This window comes from Drosophila subobscura, chromosome E (assembly GCF_008121235.1).
Source record: "Drosophila subobscura isolate 14011-0131.10 chromosome E, UCBerk_Dsub_1.0, whole genome shotgun sequence".
In the NCBI taxonomy this organism is placed as follows: domain Eukaryota; kingdom Metazoa; phylum Arthropoda; class Insecta; order Diptera; family Drosophilidae; genus Drosophila; species Drosophila subobscura.
In genome coordinates this window covers 4,236,223-4,263,791 of record NC_048531.1, presented here as the reverse complement: position 1 = coordinate 4,263,791, position 27,569 = coordinate 4,236,223, and the positions used below count along the sequence as shown (strand labels likewise).

Sequence of the window (27,569 nt, the reverse complement as noted above, 5' to 3'; positions counted from 1 at the left end):
TGAACTTATCAGTTGTTGAAGCGATATTGCGTTTACTTTTCTTTTTCTAGTACGAAGAAACATAAAAAACAAAACAACAAACAAAACTTTTACCATTATTCCGTTCTATTCTAATCTGTCTTCTTTGGTTTCATTTCTGGTATTTGTTTTACCCATTATTAATATTTTTTCCAGCCGTGAATAATTTGTTTAAAATTTTTTCTTTAATTTTAGGCCAAACCAGTAATTAACAAAACAAGCATTAACTACTTCTTGTTAATAGTTCTAAAACTGAAACTGAGACAAACGATTCCCCCTAGAGTAAACGCGCGTGACGGAGAGGTACAGAGAGAGAGAAAGTGAGAGAGCGAGAGAGAAAGAGAGAGAGATATGATATGAACAGACAGAGTACAGAGATAAGGTCGATTCAGATTGGATCGGGTTATTTTGCTCCGCGTCGTTTCGATACCGATCCGATACGAATACCGAAAACGATAAAGATACAGAATATCGACTACGTTTAACTGCTTTCGATTTCAATTCCGATTCCGAAAATGGTTCGAGCCGCTTCGAGTCAGCTGCCCTCAAATGAACACCGACAACGTTGAGTTCCGTTGCGTTAATTGCGTTGCAAATTTCACAAATGCGCCTATGTTTTATTACAATTATTAACTAATTATACATATACATTTATATAAATTAAACGTACATATACATATACATATATATATATATATTTAAAGTAAAGCAACAACAAACACAAATTACGAACCCTTTGTTTTCATTGTTTGCAAAACGATGCGAGGAGCGAGCAGCGCATGGAAGAACATAAATGAGCAGAACAAATGAATGAAATGAAATGAAATTAAACGAAATTGCAATGAGAAAAACGCAGGCGGCGATACGATACCGATACTCGTGAGCACTCGTGTAATAATGCAATAAATCAGAGAGAATACTGACTACAGTTGCTGTCTGTCACTGTCACGATTGTGGATCCAACATCAACTACTAAATATTACACCTACGAGTACTATACCTAAAATACACATAAATAAAATCTATTCTGGATATTACATCGTCACGGAAGCACGGAATCACGAAATGAAGTGAGCATCAGCGAAAACGTGGCAGAGTAACACAGAGACAGAGTAGTTGTTCGTACATTACACACTGAACGTTAGCCTTAACTGAACTCAACTAAACTAAAAAAAACTGAAACCCAAATCTAAACCGATCGATCTAAGCTGAACTGAAAGTAAAATCAATAAAACACCAAAAGAAGTTGCTAATTGTGTAACTACTGTACGATCTTAACTTTTATTTAGCAATATCTGTAGTTGTATGTATGTATGTTTGTATTGTATGTATGGACTGTATTTGTATTCCAAATTCCGATTTGAGCTTGCACTAAATTGTATCCGTGGATCATACAATCAGACTTCAGCCAGCGAGCCAACCAGCCAGCCAGCCAGCCAGCCAATCAACCAAGCAACCAACTAACGAACTTGCAATTCATAAATCACACCCAATGCTCCCCCACACACACACACACACACAACAAAATCTGCGCCAGAGCTGAATAATTCTGGGTGCAGGGAACCAGAGGGAGGAGCGTGCAGCGTTATTAGCATTTTAAGCATACCAGAAATTAAACAAATTAAGCTTAAATTCAAGGAATAACAATGTATTACCACTAGTGCATGCGACCATTTTATTTGTACAGATGATTATCTATAAATCGTGTTAATGTCGGACACCTTCAGTGGCTCGACCCGTAGTTATCTTTAAATATTAAGTTTCAAAGAAATAACGCATAATTAAAACAATTGATAATTTAATAAAACCATAATAAATGATGTGAAACATTTGTGAGCAAAGAAAACCTCTACACGCATTTCAATTATATTTCATTTCTCCATTTTGCATTTGCTGGATCCACCTCATCAATCACCATCCCACACCCTTGCCCAACTTTCAGCCTAAGCTTTGGGATTTAACACAAGTGCAAATGTCCGAGTAGTAGGGGGGCAAACACACTTTGATTACTAGTTGTCCGGCTGTCCGAGAGGATTGCTTTCACTCCCCGAACACTCCAGGCAAAAATGTGACTTTTGAACTTAAATTTTAAACTTAAATTGCTTCGATCAAATGGCGATTGCCATAACTGACCTAATTTGCTAAATTCTGACGTACTGACAATGACAAGATCAGATGACGGTAAAACATGTTCAGGAATTCTTTCTTTGGGCATGGAATGCAGCCGTGGGTGCTTGTTCTTGGAACATGTCAAAAATTAGGGGAAACATCTTAGATCTGAAAGTTCAGTTAAACAGCTCGGCATGCGAAAGGCCATAGCCATATACGCTTAATACTTGTCTCAGAAAATGTATACACCTCGATTCTTTTTTGTGGTTGGCGAGAATGTTCGTTGTTTTAAACCGGTTATTTAATTTCAGTCAATCAACCACGGAAGAGCCAGCGAAACCACGTGTTTTGCGCTTTACATGGTCCATGAAGACAACATCGCCCCTCATGCCCGATCAGATAATGCAAAAGATACGCGAAGTGCTGGATCAAAACAACTGCGACTATGAGCAGCGGGAGAGGTGAGGAGACAGGATAGATGAATTAGGAGGATAATGAATTTACCATTTGAATTCGATTAGGTTTGTGCTCTGGTGCGTGCATGGCGATCCCAATACGGACTCCTTGGTGCAGTGGGAGATTGAAGTGTGCAAGCTGCCGCGACTCTCCTTGAATGGGGTGCGCTTTAAGCGGATCTCTGGTGAGTGTGCAATTATTTACTGGCACTACCAGATCACCTGCTGCAACAACACCCTTTTCTCCTCGTATTTTTTCAGGCACCAGCATTGGTTTCAAGAACATTGCGTCTCGCATTGCTTTTGACCTACGTCTGTGACTTAACCAAAATAACCATGAGGGGATAGCCGCCGCTGCTGCCGCCAGGGATACTGATGCCGACAACATCTCATCTGACTACCGTCGCACGGCCAGCAATGACGGTAGCAGTAAGCTGTCAGATCTCTCGCTTATGTGCCGATCCCTGACCAGTCAGCATGGCTCGCAGCGGCGCAAGAAGAGCAGGCTGTCTAGCGCGGGAAACGAGGACTCGAAAAAATCTGGATCATTGCATTCGGCTTTTCACATGTACTCGCCCTTTAGCTCCAAGGAAAATCTGGAGGCAGGCGACGATATACAGGCAGCACGGCTCGGCATAGTGCGTGATAAGGACTCGCTGGGTATTGATGCGCAGCCCAGCGATTCAATTGTCCTGCCCCTCTGCAGTGAATTAAATACGATAAACGCCATTTTGGAGGAGGATGGCGAGGGCGTCGAACATAAAGCGCATGAATCTATCAAAGCGGCAAGCAAAGGTCCAACGACCACATCTACGGACATCGGTGGCCAAAAGAGCAGAGGGGATGACAGTGGCAGTGGCAGCGGCAGCGGCGGAAGTAATCGAATAAAAAGGAACCTCAAACACACGGGCAGCCTCATTGTGCGCAAACTAACAGCCTTCCGGCACGGTGGGTCGGAAAAAAAAGGTGCACCCAGGACCAGCACAATATCAAAGGAGTCGCAGGTCCCAACCGAACAGGCTGAGGAGAAACCAAACACCAAATCGCATGTGGCAATGCTACGCACCACAACACTCTAAATATAATGGAACCGGGTCGTCGAACCACATGCGAAATATAATTCTAGATATGTGAAGAGATATGTAGAATACGCATCAATTATGTATGTTTTGCTAAAATATTTGGGTCGGTGCGTACACAGAATCTCAAGTAAATAGTAGTACTCGTACGTGTTAGTATCCTTCATTGATCTAACGCATTGGATAAACTACAACATGCATATGCATGTGCTCGTATAACAATCGAGCAGACGAGCTCTGTATCTACACTGACAATGCATTAGAACCCACATAGATACGCACACATTTACATACAATACCGTAATTGTTAGGAGTCTAGAGAAGGAAACAACAAAATACAAGTATATAAATATAATCATGACAAAAAGAAACAAACACACACACACACACACACACAATTCAATAAAACAATAATAATAAATATTAACAAGAACAAATCAACGCTCTATAAACTGCATTTATGTGTCGATATCCAGTAAAAACAAAAAATAATTGCTTGGCAAGGAAGTTATCAAAGTACACAATATACACTGATATCCAAATTCGGGTTGTTTCATTTTTAAGAGATACTTTAAAGAACGTTGTTTGCAAAGCTTAAGGGCAGCATCAGGTATATTAGTATAAAGTATCAGTGCTCGGATTGCAGCTCGGAAAGCCGAAGTTCTTCCTCGACATAATGAGAAATCAACAACAAAAGCAGCAGCAATTGTAAATGTTAAGATCTGCTCGAATATGGTAGTTGGTATAAATTGGTACTTGTATACCTGAAGTTTTGGTTAATTTCATTCAATTTGAACAGTTCATAGAACACAGGAAAGAGATGTACGTACATATATTATCTACTGTTAAGGCTTCAAGTTTACTCAACCGATCGGAAACGAAATATATGTAAAACTCGAATGCAATTATGGCCAATTATTTACATAGTTGCCCACCAAGTTCATCTATATTCGGACAACCCAAACACACAGAGGATAGAGGCTGGGCTTGAGCTTTATGCAGAATCAGACTTTAATGCGTTATGGAGAAGAAAATGGGTTTTACTAAAGCAGAACCGATCTCAACAAGTGAGATGTAGAAAAAGCCGTTAAAGACCATTTATCTTAGTTGATTTGACAAGTATGTGGAGGCTCAAAATCAGTCTATTAATACCAAAACATAGTTACACTTAAAGTTTGCAAACCATCATGATTGTGACGCATTTCTAAAACACTTCTAGACCTTCGAGTAAATGCATGCAACGTTTTATATATATGTATTTGTTGTTAAACGACAGCTGATTGCAATTTATTAATAAATATTAGCATTAAGAATGAAAAATACATACATGCATACAACCATACACACACACATAAGTATATAATACAAGCATAAATAAACATATAAAGCAAGCAAGCTTAATACATATATTGCCTCGGAAAATATCCTCACGTAGAAAGCTCCCCTACCGCCCAACCTAGAAGAGATCTTTGACAGTTTGCAGACAGTTCTGTTGTCATCAATCAGCGGCCATCAATCCGCAGATCCTTATTGCACAATATTTGATAGCGTATTCTTACTTCTGGTATTTATTTTGTCTACAAAAGGTTGAGTTACGCGTAAAATAAACAGATGTGAATGATTGACAACACCATTAAATCAGAAAAAATGATAAACCCGATTATAGAATTTACAAATAATCATGTTGTAAGATTATCTGATATACATACATAGATGTTTTAATTAATAAATATAAAATGGCATAACTAAAGTTAGGTTTTTGTTTAGTCTTTCATTTAAAGTGTGAGATGTGCGATGCGAGATTGGATAGGTGGATTGAAAAATGTTCAGAGTTCTTCATCAAGGTTGAAGTCTTCTGGTGGAAAATCACCCACAGTCACGGATAACGGCGAGACGAAGCCACCATAATTTGGTGGGCACACAAAGTACACTTTACCATTGACACTGTAAAAAATGGAAAGACGTAAGTTGGCAATTTCGAATCGTGTGTGTCATGATAGACAGGTACCTTCCGTTATTCTTTCCCAGTGGTTCATCATATTGTATTCCAATGAATATACCACTCTTCCCCTCAAGGGGTCCATTGTACTTGATCGTTCCACGGCGTCGTGGATTGCCCTGCACAGTCACCTGGAGCATCAGAGAGTAGAGCAATCAATATATTGTTCTCTTGCAGGTTCTATTCAACTCGTTTACCTCGCATCGTTTATCTAGGACACACAGCTCGGCCTGCCTCTGCAGCTCTTCCGCTTGCTGACGCTTCTTTTCCTCAATCTGCTGCATTTCCTCCTCGTTGTACTTCCCCAGGCGATTTTGTTTCAGGTAATTCCGCACTGAGTCGGACCTTTGGTCGTACTGGTCTTTGCTCAGCTCGAACTTCTCAACGGGGGCGTCAAAGCAGAAGCTGGCGAAGGCATCGATGACGTGAAGGCGAAGGCCATCGCAATTTACATAGTATCCCAGCTGGGCATCGTTGTTATCCAGGCTGCCCAAGCACTTGTCGCCCTTGAAAACTTCTACTTTCATCGTGCCGGCACTGCCTCCCGTCAATATTTCCAGCTTACTCTGCAGAAAGAAACCACCATGAAAGTGGATGTTCCCTGAAATGTTCGATTTTCTAGAAATATGTCTCCATGTGGACGTACCTTTAGCGCATCGATGGTCAAGTCTTTGGCAAGCTTCACCTCGAATGCAACGGCATCGTTATGCGAGTTGGATACATTAACTTTGACAAAATCAGCCATCTCTTATATTCTTGACTAGGGTCTACTGGGACGTGCAGTTGATATCACAAATCTTTGGGAATGATTAAATAAGAATTTAGAATGAAAATAAATCAAAATTCGCAAGCTGGAACAAATTAGTCACGGCGTTTTCAAAATGAACTAACGCGTTGTAAAAATACCATGAAATGAAAACCCAGCAAACCAAAAGCTCGCAAATTATATCGCATGACTTAACCCACGAAAACTCAATTACACTTTGCGGGACAATTTTGCTCGCGTGCAATCTCGTTTACGAGTTATTTGAGAAAGAACTGTTGAAAACCACTGGGCTTTAAGAGGTGTTTATTTATAAACGTTTTGTCTAGTGATTTAAAAAGTGTGATTTGTGCTTGGAACTTAAATCTATTATTTGGTGTTTTATGGTGCTGTGCAGTCTATTCGTTAATTCCAGTCATGTTGTCACTCGATTCTAAGATGCCGCCAGGATGTATGGACGTATGTCCTCCACATCCAGCAGCTGTTCGGGGGCCACTTGCTCCCCACACATGGGGCATTCGCCATTCTCAGAGAGTATCCTAAAAGAAGGATAAAGGATATAATACCACATTAGACCTTTATTACAGCTTCGACTCACTTTTCCATCTCTGCACGGAAGCAGAGAAAATCGCATTGCGGGCAGGAGGTCATTAGAGTTTTGATGATGTGCTGACCCGTTGCTATGCAGATGGGTAGCGTTGTCTTGCAGCTATAGCACGTCACTTCCATATTGGCCAAGTTGGAATCGCATATGGGACACTCCATGGTCTCATCGTCAATCTCATCGCGCAATTGTTTAATACCCTTTGGGGCCTTGCGGACGACAGATTCAATTTTCTTGGCATAGCGAGTATCCAGTTGATTTCGGTAGTCCGGACGCATCAACGTGGAGGCATAGGTGAACGCAGACTTCTTGAGACCCGCACGCTGGCATTCAATGACGGTGGAGGTGAGAATGGGTATAATGTCTGAAAAGGCAACGACACTATCGATCCACACATAATACGAATAAATCGATGCTTACGCTCTGGGAACTGGGATATGCAAGCAGCCACCTGCACCAATAGCTTTGCGGCCAGCAGATGATTACCCAGCTTCACATGTATGCGGACGAGCGTGTATCGGTGCAGAAGTATTAAATTGTGCCGCATTTCGGCCGACACTGACAGGTTGTTGCGCCGCAGTTCCTGATACATGGAGTAGAGCAGGTCCCGGGCGGATTTGTAGTTTCCAGCTATCTGTTCCTGATTGGCAATTATGACGGCTGTCTTGGCCGCATCCTTATAGTGCTTTCGTGCCATGTACAGGCGGAACAGGTAGCGTGGATCTTTGGGAACACCATCCACATCACCCAAGAGAAACTCGATGAGTTGCGAGGCCAGCTGCTCGTTGTTCGATGTAGCCACGCAGTCAATTGCCAGGGAGAGAGCCAGCTGTTCCTCGTTGTTGAACGCAGAGGCTTTCAGCAGAAACCGCATGGCTTTGGTGAACTCACGGGCCAAAAAGTAATACTTTCCAGCCTGCAGTGTATACTTCTCACTCTCGAAGTAGTGAGCCAGGGCCAGATAGTCGGAGGATTTCGCATTTTCATAGCGTTCCAGGAGTTCGCCATGCCGCCGCAGCTTGTTGTGCCGCTGGGCAAGAGCGAAGGCTTCCTCCACACATCCGCAGATAACGAGAAACTGAAGAGCCTGTTCTATATCTCCAATCTTCTGATAAAACTTGGCCAGCAGTTTAGCAGCGTCCATCGATCGTGATTCCAAGACAATTTCCGAGGCTGCATGAGGATCACATAAATGATCAAGGTAAATCCTAACGCATGCATCCAAGTCCCCAGCAATGCGATAGCACCGAATGGCTTCTTCGAAATGGCCGTCACTTTCTTTGGCCCTGGCATAGGCTGCATGCAATTTGCTGCTCTTCACCTTGGAAAGTACATTGTTGGCCTTATGCCACATCTTCAGAGCAATGTAATGGCCACAGGCCTCATCGTAAAACCCTCCTCGCTCATAAAGACCCGCAGCCTCGGTCAGATGTCCGACTGTAGCCAATAGCTCCGCACAGTCGAAGAGAAGCTGCTTATCCAGTAGCTCCACGGCATATTGAATCTGTGGACGGGTAAGTAATCAACTTTTCTGAACTGCTTCCCAGAGAAAGAATTACTTACGCCTCGTCGAAAATCTCCGGCACGTATTGAAGTTCGGGCAATGCCCATCTTGCAGAGACGTACGTGCTCCTCGTACTCAGGTGCACTTTCCATTGCAGACGACTGTTCGGCATCCTTGTCGTTAATTAAATCCTCCTTGTAACCCTTCTCGTAGTGATACAAAGCGTCCGCATAGTTACCACTGGAAAGTAACGGAAAAACATAGAATTCCTGATCTCTAGTTGCTCTGACAACTTGCATACGTGAATTCCAGCTGCTGGGCATATTCCCTCGCTATGTAGGGCACCTCTTGTGGGTCGTGCTTGTGCGCCAGAAGAAGAGCCTGATCCCATTGAAGGAGGTCTCTACACAGTTCCAAGGCCGCTCTTGTGTATACGCCCTTGAGCATATGCTCCTTGGCCTGCTCGTACTGAGCCAAAATCGTGCAGCAGCAGCCGATCAACATGTCTAGATCCTCCACATATCGCAGCTCACTTAACGCATGTACCAGAGCAGCGTCGCCCAATCGTCGATAGGCCCGAATAGCTAAAGAAAAAGTGGATATGTGGAGATTGGACAGATGAGTGGTAATAATCTTACCAATGTCTGGCTCTAGATCAGCAGTCGCCTGTTCGCCAAACTCTCGCCATGCGCTGCTCAAGTTCATCTGCTCGCACAACTTGTACGCCTCGTCATAGTTTCTGAGGCGAAGGAGCAGTTGGAGATTCGCCGCCTGGCTGTTACTGGGATTTACAACATGGGTGCTGAGGGACTGTGTGGCGTACTGTCCGCCATCCACGTGGAGTGCCATTTCGCCGCCACAGAGTAGCAGAGGAAATTGGCCAGGATTCAGCTTAGACTCGCCCACCTTGAGGGTGTGTGTGCCCTGCACGGAGTGGCGCACAAATACGTGGGTGTTCACAATTCTGGCATCGTAGCTAATGAAAATGTTCGGCTGCGTGAGATCCCAAAGGCAGCCGAGGCATTGCTTCGGAATGTCCGGTATGAGCAAGGCTTCCTCCAGTGCGGGTAGGAAAAGATATCCTTGAGCATGTTCGTCAATAAAAATGATCTTAGTTCCTTCAATGTCCATAAACAACTGACGAATGCCCATGCTGTGACGGTAGATTGTACAACTGTCCCATTTTTCCAGCGAGTAAAACACTAAATGTCCAATCTGAAAAATATCAAACAATACATCTGCAGGGTGGGCTTTGCATGCTGGCTAAAATCTAGACTCACATCGGTTGCAAATACCAACAGTTCCTGACTCAAGGCAAAACATGGGATCACCGCATCGTTGGGCATGTTCGGCAGAGCGCTGGGAAAAGTGGCCTGTAGCTTGTCCTTGCAATTGGGATTGTCTGTACTGATAGCCTGCAGGATCAACTGGGGTGAACAGAGCGCAGCACAGTACTCAGCATTCATCCTCATACTGGACACATTCCGCGGGAAATCCCGCTCACTCAATGGACGGGGCTCTTCGCCCAGCGTCATTCCGAGAGCGTAGAACCAAACATGCTTGTCGATTCCAGCAGCAAAGTTGTAAGGGCCAACAGCTATAAACGTGGGCTCACCCTCCAGGGGCAAGCGGAAGGGCAGTGGCTTGGACTTATCCGGTGCATACACATAAATGGAAACCTCTGCCAGGCTGCTCAGCATAACGATCCGCGGAGCGGAGACGGCAAATATCTGAGGGAGCTTGGTCACATAGATATAGACGGTGCCACTGTTTGTAGTTACGGCCAGCAGTTGACCATCCGGTGACCAGTCGATCATTTGGACGCCAGCATGATCTGGCACTGTGATGATCCGCTCCGTTTCTTGCAGATTTGTAATCGAGTGGATCTTTATGCTGCTGACAGTCGATCGTATGATGGGAATATTATCAACATTTATCAATTAAGTCATTGTCTCACCTGTCATCTCCACAAGAAGCCACAATGTCTAGTGTCGGACAATAGGCCAAGCCTGTCAGCGTATCCTTATGATTTTTCACCTGCCAAAGCTCCTGTCCCACGTCCTTGGGGTGGGTGGAAATGGCCACCACATGGCCGTTGGAGAAACCCAGCAATATGTAGCCGTCCCCGAACCATTTGTGCTGCAGCAGTGAGCCGTAGCGACTCTGAAATCCCAGCTCTGTGGGATTTTCCGGGTCTGGCAAGTAGTACAGAAACAAAGTTCGCTTTCCAATGATCATGCTGATTGCATTGTCTCCAGCAATGCGATCGTCATTCGCCATTTCAGCGAAATACATGTCGGTGGGTGCATCCCGCAGCTGCACCACACGCACGGTGTCCCCATCCTCGTTGCTCAACGAGAAGCTCTTGTCCTCCGATCCAAGCGCAAGCAGATTCTGTGCCGACCAGGCGCCGCATGTTATTCGCTTGCTGTGCTTACCCAGCACCGGGGTCGGGCGCTTTCCACTGCGGTGGTTGTAAATCGCCAGGTTTCCTCGTCCCGTGCCAACGGCCAGCAGCTGCTGCTGTTTTGACCACAAAATGCACGTAAGGGGATCGCGTAGTCCAGTTTCAACGCTGATCTTCTCCTGCGTGCCATAGTCCCAGAGAGTTATGTTCGGGGAGCCGCTGGTGATGATTCCCAGCAGATCGCCATCATTGTCCCATGCAAATCCTGAACAGAGCCTAATGGAATATTTGTGATGCAGATTGAAATACATTCTATGTGGGAGGCTCTTACCCTGCGAGGATTATGCGCTGCACCAGTTGTCCCTGGCGATTGTACAGCGCCACAGATCCATCAGTACCTGTAGTCGCAAGCAAAGCCTTTTGCCAAATGAAGTAGACGTCGCCGATGCCGTGCGGGTCCTCATATTTGTAGAGTATCTTCTCGAAAGACATTTTCTTCTAAATACAAGCTTTTTTTCTATACAGAAAAAGCACCCATTTCGCGACCTAAAATTTTCCGGCTTTTGTTTACCGTTTTCCCGTTGCCATGGGAGCACCATATGAAATATATCTTCGCTATTGTAAAATATACCGTAAATATACCGAATCGTATATCATATTCCTTGATTTTGATATTCAATTTAACATTACCAGCTTGTTACGACTCTCAGCAATAAAAACTGAATTTTATCCGATTGCTCGTTCAATGTTCTGTGGGCTGAGAGCCTCATTTGCTAGTAATATTCAAATGGAATTTCAAAATCGGAAAGTGCACCTGTTGATTTCACATGTTACAGTATGGTAAAACTCTGAAAATTAGATTGAAAATATATTTATTCACCAACACTTTCTCTATTATCCATGGTCAGTATATTTCTGGGGGTCAGATCAGTATATTTGATTAATCCACGGTCACACGGACTTGCAATCTATTAAACAATAAACAAAATTGTTATATTTGATATTTCGGGTTAATTTTGTCTTTATTTGGACAAGACCTCTCATAATGGCGGATGACTTGCCGGAGCAGTTTGACCTAATAGTCATAGGCACAGGTAAGTTGGGCATGGAAATGTAGCTTGAAGGGCGTATGAGTCATACAAATCTGGCTGTCCTTTTCAGGTTTCACTGAATCTTGCATTGCCGCGGCGGCCAGTCGGGTGGGCAAGACCGTTCTCCATTTGGACAGCAATGACTACTACGGTAATGTTTGGGGCTCAGTAGGCGTTGAAGACCTGGTTCGTCTGTTGTCCAGTGATGCTGCACCACACTCGACACTGCGCAATGGAAGTTACACCTGGCACGACGAATCTGGCGACACATCCACGTCAGAAGGGGATGAGATGAAAGAAGAGACTGGGCAGCAGTGGACGCGGGAGACAGTGCTGGCCATGTCGCGACGTTTCTGCATTGATCTCTGTCCACGAATTCTCTACTCCGCTGGTGAGCTTGTGCAGCTGCTCATCCAGTCCAACATTTGCCGCTACACGGAATTCCGGGCCGTGGACAATGTGTGTATGCAGCAGAACGGAAATATTGTCTCCATACCCTGTTCTCGCAGTGATATCTTCAATACAAAATCGTTGACCATAGTGGAGAAGCGGCTGCTGATGAAATTTATGAATGCGTGCAATGACTACGGCGAGGACAAGTCCAACGAGGATACTCTGGCTTTTCGGGGTAGAACGTTTTCCGAGTATCTGCAGGAACAGCGTGTGACGGAGAAGATTGCCTCGTGCGTGATGCAGGCCATTGCCATGTGTGGCCCCAACACTAGCTTCGAGGAGGGAATGCTGCGCACGCAGCGTTTTCTCCGAAGTCTCGGTCGTTATGGCAACACACCGTTTCTCTATCCCATGTATGGCTGTGGGGAATTCCCTCAGAGCTTCTGTCGTCAGTGTGCTGTCTACGGGGGCATTTATTGCTTGCAACGATCCGTAGATGACAGTGCCGTGGATGCCAACTCCAATGAAGTTTTGATAAGCAGCGCCGGAACAACATTCCGTGCGAAACATGTGGTTTCTGCTCCTAGATATCTGCCAGCATCCCGCGACTGTGTTATGCGTCCTCATCTATCTCGTGGCTTGTTTTTATCCTCCACACCTTTGGGCAATGAGGTGCTTAATAAAGGTGGCGGTGGCGTTAATATCCTCCGCCTAATGGAGGGAGTCCGGGAAGCCATCTTCATCCAGCTCTCGCACTTTTCTGGAGCTTGCCCGAAGGGATTGTGTAAGTAGCAATCGCCAACTAAAATTTAAACTCTTTGTCATACCCAAATAAATTGCAGATCTCTTCCATGTGACTACACCCGCTGTTTCCGATGATCCTGCGGAAGATTTAAGACCATTTACAATGCAGCTTTTCCAGAACTCCGCTCCGGAATTCGTATTCAGCTCCTTCTTTACCCTTACTACACAATCCCAACCCAATAAAGGTGGAGCGGATGATGCCGTTTTCTATACAGATGCGCCTAGCTTCGAGATGGACTTTTATGATGCCATTGCCAATGCGCGTGACATCTTTGGTAAGCTCTACACGGATCTGGAATTTTTGCCACGTGCCCCAGATGTTGAGGAGATTGTCGTCGATGGGGAGGATCCAAGTGCCTTGAACGAGCATAGCTTGCCCGAGGATTTGCGTGCCCAGCTGCAGGACATGCAACAGGCGACTGAACAAATGGACATACAAGACTAGACTTATGTAGGTCTAGCAACTACGCTTTAACCATAGCTAAATCTACCTTCATCAAAACATTATCAAAGCACAACGACTATACGCTTTTAAGGTAAATAAGAATGAAAGATTATATTATACAAAGTTATCTGTATACAAGGATTTTTTGCATATATTACTATATATATATATTTATTAGGTAAATTAGTTATAAGTTCTAAAAGTACTAGTATGTATGTATATAATTGTGAGTGCTTCTGTGCATTTTGCTTTGATAAATATACCTTTCGAAAAATATGCATTCTAATGCGTTGTAAAAACGTATTTCTTTTTATATTTATTGCTTGACGGGTTTCTGAGTGTTTGTTCTGTTTGTTTGTGTTCGCACGAAGACACAAAAATAAAAGTAGGAAATATAGGTAGAGATTATAGGTTAACAGTTACATAGTTAACTGGGAAGAACATTTTACGTAGTCTTATCAATTTGGAGTGGACTTAGGCAGTAGATAATGCAGGCAGCTGCGAGATGCTAAAATATCTTTTCGATTCGAGAGTGTCTTCATTGGAAGATCCATATGTAGATCAAAACTATATATCAAATATGAAGCGAAACAAAATTAAACTTGCAATCAAACAAAATTTAAACGAAACAAGAAGGAAAAGTGTTCGTGCGCTATTTAATATATGTATGTATGTATGTAGGGTATGTGTGTATGTTTTTCCCACGACGTTTATAACCACATTTCTTTCCTGTTTTCACTGCATTTTACAATAAAGCTTTTGTGTTATCATTTCTTGCGTTTTGTTTTGAGCCCTCTGCACTGAATTGATTGATCAGCCACATTTCTGGATGAGAGAGAACCTGCTGCTGCAGCTTAAACGCACTTCCTTTATGATCAACCTAATGCAGAGGGTCTTTCGTGAGTTCAAATTCTATTTTTCTGTTGCCTTGCAAAGTTTGGAGTCGCTATTTCTATTTCTATATCTTAATCAGATTATTATTGATATTCTGCTGGCGTTTGCGCTTCGCATTCATGGCATCCACAATCGGCTGCCGCTTGGCATTATATTTCTTGTTCAACTGCTCAATCTCCAGCTCCATTTCGTGATCAATGTTGCTGAGACGTTGATTCAGATCGTCGAAGGTAAGAAATTTAAGGAACTCAAATTCGCCCTCCACGTAGGCGTGCGATTGCGAGTGCATATGTTGGTTTTGATATGCGGGCGGCGGTTGAGCTGCAGCCACAGCCGGGTGTCCCTGCTGAGCCAGGGGCGTGGCGTTGCTGCGCAGCAGATTTTGTTGATTGTTGATGGCAATGAGCTGATCATTCATCAGTGGATAGGCCATGAGTACATGCTGCTGTTGCTGGTGCTGCTGTAATCCATACTGATTTATTGCCGATATCTGCTGGAACTGCATTTCCATGTTGTGCTCCCAGTTGCTTACGTCGTTGGCTCCACTGGCCAGATGCTGCTCCTCCTGTTGTTGTTGCTGCTGTTGCTGTTGCTGTTGCTGCTCGGCTGCCGCTGGGGAATACTCTGTAGCCGTCGCCTTTTCATCGCCACGTCCATCGCCCGCATTCTTACGTTCGAAATGCTCCAGGAACTGAGGACGATACCGATTGCGGGGCTTCTGATCGTCATTGCGCTTAGCCGTTGTCGAGTCGTCCGAGTCAGAGTTAATAACCATTGTGCCTGAAATGCAAACAAAAGGTACTAATCCTCTCTGCTTTCTATTTGTATTAGATATTTCTTACCCAAGTTTGACTCGAGCTCCACCATGGTACCACTATCGACTGCTGGTACATCCAGTGGGGATGAGGCAGACGCCGCAGTCACGCCGGTTGCCGTTATTGCCGTTGCCCTGCTCAAACCTCGTATGCCACCCGGTCCCAAGGTGCCTTCGTCAATGTCTGGCTCCGGATGCGATATCATAGTTGCATCTGAAGCCGAGCTTTGCTGATATTCACCGAATTTTTCCGGCACCAGCGTGCCAGGATCATCAATGAAGGTCTTCCCTGTGCCATTGAATTCGGTTTCTTCCTCCTGCATGTTGTGCAGCATACTGTTCTCCTGGGTGGCAAGACTCTTGGCCTGACTAGAGGCCAACACTCCGCCAGCAGCCCGACTGGCACGCTGTTGTTCTCGAATGGCACAGGTTTCCTCCAGCATGGTCTTCAAAATAGTGCGATGCTTGGCATTGCGTATAAACTCATGCTCCAGCAGCTCTGTAGCTGTGGCACGTTCATCGGGAGCCTTCACCAGGCATTTGCTCACAAAATCAATGAATTCGGTGCTCCATCTGTCTGGTTCCCGAAACGAGGGCGGCGGCTTCTGAGGTATCATAAAAATAGCCCGCATGGGATGTATATCACCGTAGGGGGGCTTTCCCTCTGCCATTTCAAGGGCTGTGATGCCAAGGGACCAAATATCCGCCACACAATCGTAGCCAATCTCCTCAATTACTTCGGGGGCCATCCAGAAGGGCGTTCCTATGACCGTGTTCCGTTTGGCCATTGTGTCTGTCAGCTGGCCAGCCACACCAAAGTCGGCTAGCTTCGCATAGCCTTCCGTGTTGAGCAGTATGTTGGCAGCCTTGATATCTCGATGTATTTTCCGACGCAGGTGCAGATAGACTAGTCCCTTCAGCGTGTCCGACATTATGGTGGCTATCTCGTCCTCTGTCAGCGTTTTCTTGCGTAGGCGCATTATGTCCGAAACGCTGCCCGCCCCACAGTACTCCATGCATATCCACAAGTCATACTGCTTGAAGTATGACCCGTAGTAGCGCACCACATACGGAGAATCACACTGTTGCATAATTGATATCTCCTTGATGATCTCGTGCAGGTCGGACTCCACCGGCACCAGCTTGATGGCCACAATGGAGCAGCTCTCCTTGTGGAGGGCCTTGTAGACGGACCCGTAGCTTCCCTCGCCCAGTTTGTACATAATGTCGAACACCTTTTCAGGGGGCTGCAGTAAACTCTCCTCCGAAAGTTTCTTCAACTCCCCATTGGAATTGGAAGACATGTGACCCGCCATTATACACTTCAGTCTCAGCCACAAAAGCACAATATTTGCGCGTATATATCTATTTTAGCACTAAAATATAAAGATAATTGCCAATTTAAAGCGACATTTTTTTTACACTCATTTGTTCTTTGTGGTATTTAACCGCGGAATTATCGATAAAATATACCGAAATATGCCTTTGATTTTATATACTGTAAATACACCGTAATCTTAACTCACTTTCCTCGACTTTGATGTTCTATTTAATATTACCAGCTAGTTAGGAGTCTCAGCTCTAAAACTATAATTTTATCCGATTTATCAAGCAATTTTTTACAAATTAGTTTACTGTAAGGGCTCCTTTTTGTTGGGTTGTATCTAAAATAAGTTTAATTGTTTGTTCTTTCTTTCACACTAATTTGTTCTTTCTTTCCATCAGTGACCCTTAGAGATATACCGAAATATACGTTCTCATGTTTAAAATATACCGCAAATATACCAAGGCAAGAACGAACTTAACACATTTAGCCCCCCTACATTTAAACAGGTAAAAAACATCAGTTGCTCTTTTGTTGCCTACATTCCTATATATGTATTTAATATTCCTACTACTATTCCTATATTTTACTTTCGGCTCAATACTACTAGCTAGCAGCGACTCTCAGCTCTTCAGATATACGTTTATTCGATGGATAAATACATTTCCTAGAATACGGGATTGGATTGGATTTTATAGAAAATTAGGTGGAAATCAAGAAGATCAATATGAACGAGAAGGGACGTGTGAGACGCTTCTTACGCGTCACAACTTTTATACCCGGCACTCAGTACTACATCTGCAACTTAGCGGTTATTTGTCAAATTTTACATTTTTCTTCATCTGTCATCTACATCAACAACACTGCTCAAGCCAACACGCTCCTTTAGCTCGCCGGGAGGGTGGCGACACACACTGCAGAGTTAGGGCAAAGGCATAGGCAGAGGCAGAGAAGTGTCAGGGGCAGAGGCCATAAACAGCGCGAAGCAGAGTGTGAATGCTGCGGGACGGGGTGGGTTTGGCCACTGCAAATTAATTTCTTCATTGTGGCTATAATAATGATCCAATCGTATCCCAATTTGGTGATCTGATAGATATTGTCATTCCCTACGGAATGGTTAGTTTTCTGCTATCTTCAAAATTGTAGATTTGGGAGGTTTTCGCCCTTTTGCGGAGGCGGAAGGGGGCGTGGCTCATTTTTGAAATACACTTGTAACAGTGTGAGCATACATAAGTATGGATGCAAAATTTGGTGGCTCTTATAGTCTCTGAGTACTAGGCGCTCATCAGGACGGACAGACGGACAGACAGACATGGCTCAATCGACTCGGCTATTGATGCTGATCAAGGATATATACATATACTTTATGGGGTCGGAAACGTTTCCTTCTGTGCGTTACATACAACCCTTATCCGCACAAATACAATATACCCTATTTACTCTTCGAGTACCGGGTATAAAAATAAAATTCTGCTGATTCGAAGAAAGCAATATTTCTATCGATACTACCAACTGGATGGTTGCTAGAGCGCGCCAAAGTATAATTGTTTGAAACAAGCGACAAAGATATGGGTGCAATCAAGTGAAATACATTTGGGAAAGTTTTCGTGTGATGTAGGGATGTAGGGAGTCTTCTTTCTATGTAAGTTTCTATGCTCTATGTTCTTAGCATACTTTAAAAAATGAAATTATATGTACAAATATTGATGATTATTGAATATATTCATGTAGGTATGTATGTACATATGTATGTACTGAAGGTTTCTAGCAATACTGATTCAACTCATGCCCGGCTACATCCAGGTTCATTGACCTAAAACGTGAATACATAGATACATATATGTACATCTGTATGGAGAGATACGAAAATACATATTAAAGTGTCAGGCCAGGCGCCTTGTGGGCTAATGTTTTGCATTGATATGCTATACAGCATTATTCAATCATTGTTGCTGCATGAGAAGTGCCAAGAGTACAGTGGGCCTCGTTATGTGCTACATTTGGCAAATCCTTATCAGTCAGTATGCTTTTCGGGGTACCCTAGCAACGCGCTCCATAGAAACGACACCCAACAGCAACACAAAAGACTAGGAGCCGCCACCTACTGGTGGCTAGAAAATTCCTTCGCTCAGTTTGTTGTTCTCACTACGCGGGCGAAGTTCTACGGCAAAAATGGCTCAAACGGCACGCATATCCACAGCCCACGCCTACGGAACGCGACCGTCGCACGACTACCATGCCACCTCCATATCGCTGAAGCATCGCTCCAAATCGGCTAATCCACCGCAATTACGTCCACTTAGTGGCATCCACGGGGCGGCGGTGCGACCCCGTTATGTGCCGCCCTTTTCCATACAGTCGCAGCAGAAAAATACCGTAGTAATCAACGGGCCAATACACGAAACCGCCGCGACAACGGCTAGTGCCAGGGGGCGGGCCCCAAATCCAAAATGTGCGTACTCCTGTCTACCCCATCAGCCACTGCTTATTTACTGTTTGTTTTCCTAATGACACCTTATTGTTGTTTAGTCCTAAAAAGGCAACAAAAATCCATTTCCACATTCAATCTGGGAATGGGCTTTAATGCCTGCCCGCCAGGCACCGACTCGGGGCGAGGCACTCTCTTTCGAATGTACTTCGATCGTGGTGACTTACCCATCAAAATGGAGTATCTCTGCGGTGGCGATAAGATTGGATGGACGGTGAGTACACAAATGCAAAGATGATCTCTTATTTGTTTTTTAACAATTTCAAATTGCATGTTTTGAGGTCACAACTCAGTTACCTAGCCCATATTTTGGTTTCGCTTTAATTCCCTTACACCTGCGTGTCCAATTATTTCAAGTGTAAGCCAAAGCTGCAGCTAAGAACACCAGTGTACAAATAATATGCCATTGTCTATTTCCGGAGTCAGTAGAACAGTCGTACAGGTGACGGGTGCCGGGATTCAGAATGCTGACATTCAAAACGTCTCGCCGTCCAAGTGTCAATCAGTCAGCCCGGCAGAAAATGCTAGGATATAATACGTGTAGGTGTAGGCGGAGGATCCATCCACATTCCCTATGTGTGTATGTGGCGTGACCCTTTCTTGTTGTTTCAATGTCACAGGCCTTGGGTTCTTGGGTGTCTTTTGGTTAGAGATATAACATGAATTCGGTTCTAAGTGGTGCGTTTGTTTATCCAGGCCAAAATGCCTCCGTGACGGCTCAGTGCATATGAGTGATGTGTGAGTGGCACTATATTATTTGCGTCATTTGGGTTGAAGGTCAGCCCCATAGCAGTTCACGCAATTGACAGTCGCCTAAATTCATCAAATAAAATTGAACTTTATGGCAAATCTTTATGCCCAAAAGACATACAGCTCAAATAATGTACGGTGTCGCCACTGATCAGTAGGAGAACATGAGGGGAAATTCTGTTTGTTTGGACTTTCGTTGACAAAAACAATACATATTATAAATAAAGATTAGACAAGGTGTATTTCCATTTTGCATTTCATAATGAAATGAATTCCATTTGCAAAGTATAAATAAATAAAAGGCATCTTAATAGAAATCAAAAATCCGTAACAAGCATAGCGTGCACATTTGCACTGCTTGCCCAGGGAACTGCCAAACTTTGACTCGAACTTTGAACCCTTTTCCACACTCAATCTTTGAATCAATCCATTTAAAATCTTGGCAATGTTCTGCTGTTTATACCCGCAGGTGGACATTGACAAGCTGGACTACAGTCTCTATCTGCCGCTCTTTTTTGATGGTTTGGCCGAAGCGAAGCATCCGTATAAGACCTATGCCCGCCAGGGAGTGACGGATCTACTGCTTGCGGGCGGAGACAAAATACACACCGTAATACCGCAATTAATATTGCCTCTGAAGAGTGAGTAGATGGGAAAAATGGGGAAAATTGGAATTGTGTGGCACGCAAATGCCTCGAACTTTTTTCGTTTAATTTGCACCTTTGTCGCTCACCTCAACGAACCGAACCTTTTCCTCGGTTTTTTCCATTACCATTTTAGACGCATTGAGCACAAGAAATTTGGAGGTAATGTGCACGACACTGAAGATAATACAACAACTGGTGATGTCCTCGGATCAGGTGGGCCCGGCACTGGTGCCCTTCTACAGACAATTGCTGCCAATGTTTAACGCTTTCAAAGTGAAAAACTGTAAGTGTGCTCTTCCCTTCCCTTACTCTATGAAAGACTGAACAATTTTCCCTGCAGTAAACTGTGGAGACGAGATCGACTATGCCCAAAAGAACAATCTGAACCTTGGCGATCTGATTGATGAGACGCTCCAGGTGCTGGAGCTGCACGGCGGCGAGGATGCCTTCATCAATATCAAGTACATGGTGCCGACCTACGAGTCGTGCTACTTAAATTGAGCGCTTTGCATCATAAGTATTTATTGTAATTTATATATTACAGCATCAAAGTAGATGTGATTAATTAAATTCAAATTTGTTACCAAGGATTAACATTACCTCTTCTTTTTTTGTTTGTTCATTTTTTATGCGCAGGTTAAAGGGTATGTTGGGGGTTGGTTATATAAGTATGTGTGTATATATCGTTGAGTATATATATTAATTTGGTCGGCCCATGCCCTAGAAAGGGGTACAGGCAACGACACGGCACAGCAGCTTCCTTATAAGCAAAGCAGCTGCGCCTTGGCTAGGGTTTCACTTGGTGGGGGCGTATTCGTTCTTCTTGACGTTGTGCGGCGAATAACGATTGTAGAGGCCCCAAATTGACTTCATTAGCATGTCATTATACTTGACCGGAGTATATTCCCGTTCTGGAAGAAGGCAGGGTTGAATCAGAGAGAGGGTAAACAAAGGCCCATTGACCTATTGCTCCTGTGTGTACTACTCACGAGTTGAGTTGTTGTCAACTGGATTCTTATCAGCCGCAGATCTCATGCGGGAGACGATCATGTCGCGTTCGTTGAATTGCTGGCGAATCTTGCAAGCGGCAAAAGCACCCTGGGGCATGGTGGCCATCTTAGCAGCTGTGTGGGGAAACGAGAAAGAGTTTGGGTTGAGATGCATTGAGAGGCTTCCTAGCTGTTACTTACCGCTGAAAGATATGGTGCTGAGAACGGATAATAAGTCGGACCTTCGCTGGGTGCTTAACTGATTCCAGCACTCTGTGAAATGCTGATTGAATTTGGTGGAATTTTCGGTTTGCTGCAGCAGCATTCAAAGACAGAAATCAAATTCCGCGGAGAGTTGGGGGATTGGGAATATTTCGATTTGTCGAAATATTTCCTAGAGTTTTTTTGTGGGAATATAAATTTGCTTTGTCAAGCCAATTAAATTCAATTTATAAGCACAATTTGTTTTTGTCAACTGGGCATTTAATGCCAAAACTGTTTGATTGGTTTTTCTCGATGATCAACGACGATTTTCATTAGCTCACGACGAACACACTTTGCACAAGGTTCAGAACTGAACTGAGTTTGCCGCTTCGATTCGATTGCAATTTATAGACCGCGTGGTCAGACCTTCTGAATCGGAATCGAGGCTTCTATGGGCAATAAGCGATAAGCGAAATGTGGACCCGTTAGAGAGACGGGAGATCAGGTTGCCTTGATAGCCACAGGCAAGCGATCGCCGATCGCCATTTTGCTTTCGGCTCAACATTATCAGCTGCAGTTGCGCTTGTTTTGGTTTTGTTTTGACTCCGCTGGAATTGAGGAGGCTCCCAGGGATGTTTCGAGGCGTCAGCGAATATGTACGTGCTGCACAGAGAAAGAGGCCCTGATTCGGCATCAGTTATTACGTTAATCGTATAACGGGTTTTATGCCCGACTCAGGGCACGATCTAAGAAGGATTAAAGATCTCCGCTGACCATGAAGATACATTAATCTAAGGTCCGAAAGCTCAATTATAAGGCAGCTAAAACCGGTTTGAGTCACATTCAAATGTATACTATATGTGCATTAATACATAAGTATGTACATATGTATGTATGTATGTACAATGTATGGTCTAGAACGTTACTGATAATATTAAAAACTGACCTAAGTGCAGGTTGTTTATTTATTTTTGTAGTAAACTAATTATATTGTTGACAATTTAAATAAATTTATTATAAAACCTTCTCTACGCGGTACCTGTGCATCTTACGAAATACATTTTTCATCTAAGAAAATGTCACAGACATTTTATGAGGTTATTATTCACGGGGTTTACCACTCGAAAATGTAAACATTGAAATAAAATGTCGAAAATTAAAGACATGATTGTAGATTAATATGTAGGTGGGTGATCCGATCTCCATGACCCGCGACCACATGAATACAATCATACATTAATCATTAAATTGGTGACGCGCAATGTGTTTACTATAAAACTTAATCTCTGCACAATGTTCCCACAAAGTCATGATGCAGATAGCTAAGGCGATACTCTGTAATGTGTGTTTATAATGCATGCATTCTCATCAAACACGCTTTTTGGTAAAATTGTCCAAAAAAGAAAACAACAGGAGGTCCGCAAAATAAAAATATTCAACTGATAATGAGAGTGTCTGTCTATGACCACGTAGAGCCAGCCAGTTCTGCTGATTAACATTTTTTTCTTTTATTTTCGGCAGGCGTGTGTTCTGATAATGAATATCCCCGGTCATCTTTGAAAGAGACCTTCCCAGCAAAGTTCAACGAGCCGCCAATGACTCTTGCAAAAATCTGACGTAATAATTCGAGCAGTATAAGAGACCCTCACCAGCAAAATTGGATTTAAATTGTCAACTTATCGACAACTGCTTGGCGCCAAACGTGGCAACTGCGAGCAGCTTACAACATCGGTTGGCTTGCAAGAACGATGTTGAGTTTACAATATGCCAATTGTTGTTAAAGCTAAAGTTATAAACAATCCAATAAAAGAAAAGTCCTCAAAATAAGCCAGTCTAGTAGAAAATTGATTAAACTATCCGGTTAAATGATGTGTTTAGTACTGAGAGTTCTAGCTAGCTGGTATTATTAAACCGAACATCAAAATCAGGGAATACAAGCAGTAAATTTTTTCCGCTGTTAAACTCAGATAAATATAGGGAGGTAAAGTTGGTATATTTCCGGTATTTTCTAAGGGTCAGAGAATACTGGATCGATAGCACTAAAATTGCTGAAATTAATAACACGAATGAATATTTATGGTATATTAATAACAATTATGGATATTTCAATTACGAAAAAGAGTTCAATGTAAATTTTCGGTACCAACCAATTTCGCTGTAGCGATTAAATTAAAAAAAAACAAAGACAATTTTCGGTATATCGGTATTCATGGGTATATTTAATGAAAATCATCCTCCTGTTAAATTCCATTTCTAATGGTTTATTCAAGAATATAGGGTATCGAAACTCCCATTTTTTTTCTAACGTCCCTCGCGGATTTTCTCTCTTAATATTAATATTATCTTTAATATTAATTAATGAACATAGAAAACACAAACGCCCATACTAAAATGCCGGTTGACCATCCACAAATTATCAAATACGTAACATTTCTTGTAAAAATTCAAATCAAAGAAAGTCATGAAAACTAGCCAATCTTGTGGAGAATTGATTGATTAATCGGATAAAATTATAGTTTAAGGGCGGAGAATCCTAACTAGCTAGTTATCTCAAATTGAACATCAAAATCGAGGAAAATAAATAAAGATTCACGGTATATTTGCAGTATATTTTGAAAATGCAAGGGTATATTTCGGTATATTTTCGAGGGCTTATCGTTATAGTTATCGATAACACTAAAATTGCTAAAATTAACAACACTCTGCCGAAATTAAGAAAAATAAACTAACACGGGAAATTGTTAATTAAAAGCATAACCTAACTCGGCCAAGGCAAGCCCCCGACTACACCATGACGTGGAAGAAGCAGCTAGCAACACTCGCAATGCCCTACTACTGGGTGAATATATTGATGGCCCTGTCGTATTTGCTTTCGAAGAAGACGAAATTTATATGCACCCGCATCTTTACCCTTGGCGAAGAGGACGATGTCTGCGATCTTGACAGCCGCGAGGCAGAGATACTGTTCTTTTTACTTATCGTCGTAATGATACGGTCGCGCAAAACCGGCAGCGTCACCATGATTAACTATCTGTCGTCATCGTTCCTCTACACAAAGGTGGCCAATGCCATACTCTGGGGCTACGCAGACTTTCGTTTCGGCCTGGGCTTCCTTCTGATGTGCGTGCTGGTTGGCATGGTTCTGCCGGAACCGTCATACCGAGGGCCCGAGCACATAACCTACTTCCGCAATTCCCAGGTGTTCGAGGATGAGTTGGTGCGGGACAAGCGCACCAGTTGGCTGATTTGCTTCTACACCGTTTGGAATCCGAGCTGTGTCAACTTCGCACCCGTGTTTGCCGAACTATCCCACGAGTACAACGCAGAACATCTTCGATTTGGAAAGATCGACATTGGCCGTTTTCCGGATGTGGCGCAGAAGTATCGCATTTCGGACAGCAGCTTCTCCCGCCAGTTGCCCACCGTTGTGTTGTTCCAGCAGGGCAAAGAAGTGGACCGTCGGCCCTGCGTGGATACCAAGGGAAAGCTGCAGAAGTTCTTCTTCTCCAGCGACAATGTGCGTGCCACATTTGGACTGAACCAGCTGTACAAGCAGGCCATTGAGCGTTTGCCGGAGCCTGCCAAGAAGGCAACGTCTCTGGAGTCCAAGAAGTCGAAGTAGTCACTGCTCCCAGCCATCAATCTCATTTCAGCGTGCACGTGCTAATATTTGTTATTTATCTAGTTTTTAGTTTATTTTAATTTATTTGGTGCCCGCCACCGTTTTCAATTTGTGGTCGTTGCACAAAACGACGTCGCTGCCATCGCCTCGAGGACACGTACAACTACACTAATGATTTAAACTATTTGTCACTAAATCGTGTACTGGCAGTACGTTGCCATTTTATGAATGACATTTATGTATTTAATTTGTAGCTAATCAAGTGTATTAAAATTGTGGAATGAGTAAACGGAGTATGTGTAACTTTTCTTCTTTCACTGTCTTTGCTACTTTAACTTAATTAACTTAAGTGAGCATTTCCCGTCGTCAGACTACGCAGCGTCCGTAGTCTACATCTACAATAGGTTTGCGGGGCGGGAAGAATATTTTGAGTCCACTTTCTTGATAATAAAGAAAAGTTTGTAAAGCAAATGTTTGGCAGAATTTTTACAATATTTTTTAGTTGGAATTTCGAATGAACCTTATAAGTATTAATTTTATATATGAGTGATTGTTTCCAATTGTGGCCCCACTGTGAAAGTTATCGATATAAAAATAGAGGTTTCGAGTCTCGCTAAAAAGCAAAGGTTCGCATCTCTGCTAAAAATCGTTGCTTTTTTGGCAAAATTCAATTTTAAATACAATATTTGTCCATTCTGGGTCGGCATGTTATGGTAAGTAGAGCCCTTTTTTGAGATCTTTGTTATACTGAAGTTATGGTAAAGTGCCAATTATTTGGACAAACATCGCGTGAAAGCCTATTTGCTCTTGTTTATGAAATATACAATGGAATGGGGTTGAATGCTCCCGTTATTGCTTCGTGTGTGTAAATCGAAAATGTATAACAATGGAAATGGCACAACAAAAATGCTTCCGGCGTGTTGCTCGTCCCATTGGAGTGGCACACGGGGACCCCACAGCACAGTCAAGCGTGTATCCAGGCCCAGGCCTAGGACGAAATAGTCGCAAATCCCTTTTATCCATTCAATATGCATACTCGTCGCACACAGACCCGACCCACAGATGAACGACTATAAATGCATAAATACAGGCGACTGCACACACGCCCACATCCAAACAGAGGCCGGAGGAGTCAAGGGACAAACTGGCAGATGGGAGCATCGCTTTTGCGGTTAATATTTTTATTTGTACTTTATTTTCAATGAAACGGCATGGAAGTGGCCATTCCATTGTGCTCTTGTATATTGGATTTTGTAAATAATACACATAATTGTCTCCCATGTGCGATTTATTTACGCAAAATGTTGAATTTCAATAAGACATGCGATAGAACCCAAGCCTTTGAACCGCAGGACTTTCGGACAATTATAAAGGCTTATGTTCCTGTCTTTAATCATTGCGCCCTCATACCTACCTGTCGCTGTCAGAAGCCAGATACGTAGCACCTCTGCTCCAAGAATGACTACCCCCTACCAAATGTTGTCAAGAGCTTCTCACGGTTAAAATCCAATAAGTTGTGGCTGCACAGAGTCAACAAAACGCATTGTCGTCGTTATTTTCACGTTGATTTTCCTTATTGGGACAGGCAAACACTGTTGGCCACATTCAATTGATTTTGAGTGATTTTTTCGATGATACCCTGTTTTACTTGAAGGAAGGCAATCTCAGAATATCATTAAATTATTCGTAGATACCTCTGATTAAGTCCAAAGTAAATTATAAGTATGTAAAACTTACCTTTAATATTGTAACTAATGGGCATTCTGCACACAAGGGTATTCCAGCTTCGTTTTTCCATTGACTATGCGAAATCACTCGTTTCGTTTCGTTTTGGGGACGTATTTTTTATTGCGTTTTTATGTCAACGCCAGCTGCTGGCGTCTTAATATCGTTTGGTCGACACTCCGAAGTGGATTTTGTGTATTTCTGTCAATTGCTTACAATTAAATTAAAATTCCAGTCAATGGCAGCCGTCGTTGGGGCGGCAAGCCACGAGGAATTGGCACAGCAAAGGACGAAAAGCAGTCCCGGGCATAGGTGCTTCACAAAGCCACCAAAATAACATACACAGTCCAAAATACCTAATCTCAGAGGCTGATACAAATTGAGTAAAAACGAGAAAAAGATTAAAGCATATAAATATAAGAATACATCAAAAGATAATAC

The 27,569-nt window shown here is 43.2% G+C and overlaps 9 protein-coding genes across 30 annotated transcripts in view; 5 read left to right on the top strand and 4 right to left on the bottom strand.

Annotated features, from left to right (window-relative positions):
- Window positions 1-2,985, top strand: part of LOC117892655 (serine/threonine-protein kinase MARK2-like) — a 30,080-nt gene extending 27,095 nt beyond the window's left edge. For 19 of the 21 annotated variants that reach the window (XM_034799043.1, XM_034799041.1, XM_034799042.1 and 16 more), the window contains 3 exons: window positions 2,439-2,588; window positions 2,649-2,767; window positions 2,844-2,985. In XM_034799043.1, the coding sequence (XP_034654934.1) occupies window positions 2,439-2,588; window positions 2,649-2,767; window positions 2,844-2,902 (328 nt within the window). In that variant the 3' untranslated portion in view covers window positions 2,903-2,985. Of the gene's footprint in view, window positions 1-213; window positions 1,865-2,438; window positions 2,589-2,648; window positions 2,768-2,843 lie in introns of those variants that run through there. The other 2 variants (XM_034799036.1, XM_034799039.1) reach the window with 1 other exon arrangement.
- Window positions 2,986-2,997: 12 nt separating this feature from the next.
- Window positions 2,998-4,203, top strand: LOC117892666. The gene has a single exon (XM_034799054.1). The coding sequence runs from the start codon at window positions 3,035-3,037 to the stop codon at window positions 3,659-3,661; it is 627 nt and encodes a 208-aa protein (XP_034654945.1). The 5' UTR covers window positions 2,998-3,034; the 3' UTR covers window positions 3,662-4,203.
- A 1,118-nt stretch (window positions 4,204-5,321) lies between these two features.
- Window positions 5,322-6,549, bottom strand: LOC117892665 (tubulin-folding cofactor B). The gene is made up of 4 exons (XM_034799053.1): window positions 6,307-6,549; window positions 5,858-6,226; window positions 5,670-5,791; window positions 5,322-5,605 (listed from the first exon to the last, which is right to left on the bottom strand). The coding sequence occupies exons 1-4, from the start codon at window positions 6,403-6,405 to the stop codon at window positions 5,488-5,490; spliced, it is 708 nt and encodes a 235-aa protein (XP_034654944.1). The 5' UTR covers window positions 6,406-6,549; the 3' UTR covers window positions 5,322-5,487.
- Window positions 6,550-6,721: 172 nt separating this feature from the next.
- On the bottom strand, window positions 6,722-11,540 carry LOC117890923 (WD repeat-containing protein 19). Of its 2 annotated transcripts, none has more exons than XM_034796053.1 (9): window positions 11,270-11,540; window positions 10,489-11,214; window positions 9,812-10,427; window positions 9,170-9,746; window positions 8,833-9,115; window positions 8,591-8,771; window positions 7,448-8,531; window positions 7,022-7,391; window positions 6,722-6,962 (listed from the first exon to the last, which is right to left on the bottom strand). In XM_034796053.1, the coding sequence occupies exons 1-9, from the start codon at window positions 11,428-11,430 to the stop codon at window positions 6,857-6,859; spliced, it is 4,104 nt and encodes a 1,367-aa protein (XP_034651944.1). In that variant the 5' UTR covers window positions 11,431-11,540; the 3' UTR covers window positions 6,722-6,856. The 2 variants fall into 2 exon arrangements, with proteins under 2 accessions (XP_034651944.1, XP_034651945.1); XM_034796054.1 differs by having other exon boundaries at window positions 9,812-10,424; window positions 11,270-11,539.
- Window positions 11,541-11,876: 336 nt separating this feature from the next.
- On the top strand, window positions 11,877-13,945 carry LOC117890314 (rab proteins geranylgeranyltransferase component A). The gene is made up of 3 exons (XM_034795101.1): window positions 11,877-12,032; window positions 12,100-13,206; window positions 13,265-13,945. Exons 1-3 carry the CDS (start codon window positions 11,984-11,986, stop codon window positions 13,669-13,671), a joined length of 1,563 nt encoding a protein of 520 aa, XP_034650992.1. The 5' UTR covers window positions 11,877-11,983; the 3' UTR covers window positions 13,672-13,945.
- A 79-nt stretch (window positions 13,946-14,024) lies between these two features.
- On the bottom strand, window positions 14,025-16,832 carry LOC117890313 (serine/threonine-protein kinase hippo). Its single transcript, XM_034795100.1, has 2 exons — window positions 15,408-16,832; window positions 14,025-15,345 (listed from the first exon to the last, which is right to left on the bottom strand). Exons 1-2 carry the CDS (start codon window positions 16,693-16,695, stop codon window positions 14,630-14,632), a joined length of 2,004 nt encoding a protein of 667 aa, XP_034650991.1. The 5' UTR covers window positions 16,696-16,832; the 3' UTR covers window positions 14,025-14,629.
- A 1,898-nt stretch (window positions 16,833-18,730) lies between these two features.
- LOC117891304 (parkin coregulated gene protein homolog) lies at window positions 18,731-21,089 on the top strand. The gene is made up of 5 exons (XM_034796712.1): window positions 18,731-19,155; window positions 19,233-19,405; window positions 20,411-20,582; window positions 20,722-20,871; window positions 20,929-21,089. The coding sequence occupies exons 1-5, from the start codon at window positions 18,876-18,878 to the stop codon at window positions 21,087-21,089; spliced, it is 936 nt and encodes a 311-aa protein (XP_034652603.1). The 5' UTR covers window positions 18,731-18,875.
- A 127-nt stretch (window positions 21,090-21,216) lies between these two features.
- On the bottom strand, window positions 21,217-22,157 carry LOC117891305. Its single transcript, XM_034796713.1, has 3 exons — window positions 21,779-22,157; window positions 21,578-21,712; window positions 21,217-21,499 (listed from the first exon to the last, which is right to left on the bottom strand). The coding sequence occupies exons 1-3, from the start codon at window positions 21,900-21,902 to the stop codon at window positions 21,384-21,386; spliced, it is 375 nt and encodes a 124-aa protein (XP_034652604.1). The 5' UTR covers window positions 21,903-22,157; the 3' UTR covers window positions 21,217-21,383.
- Window positions 22,158-24,453: 2,296 nt separating this feature from the next.
- On the top strand, window positions 24,454-25,711 carry LOC117891364 (thioredoxin-related transmembrane protein 2 homolog). The gene has a single exon (XM_034796799.1). The coding sequence runs from the start codon at window positions 24,573-24,575 to the stop codon at window positions 25,401-25,403; it is 831 nt and encodes a 276-aa protein (XP_034652690.1). The 5' UTR covers window positions 24,454-24,572; the 3' UTR covers window positions 25,404-25,711.
- Window positions 25,712-27,569: the final 1,858 nt, after the last annotated feature.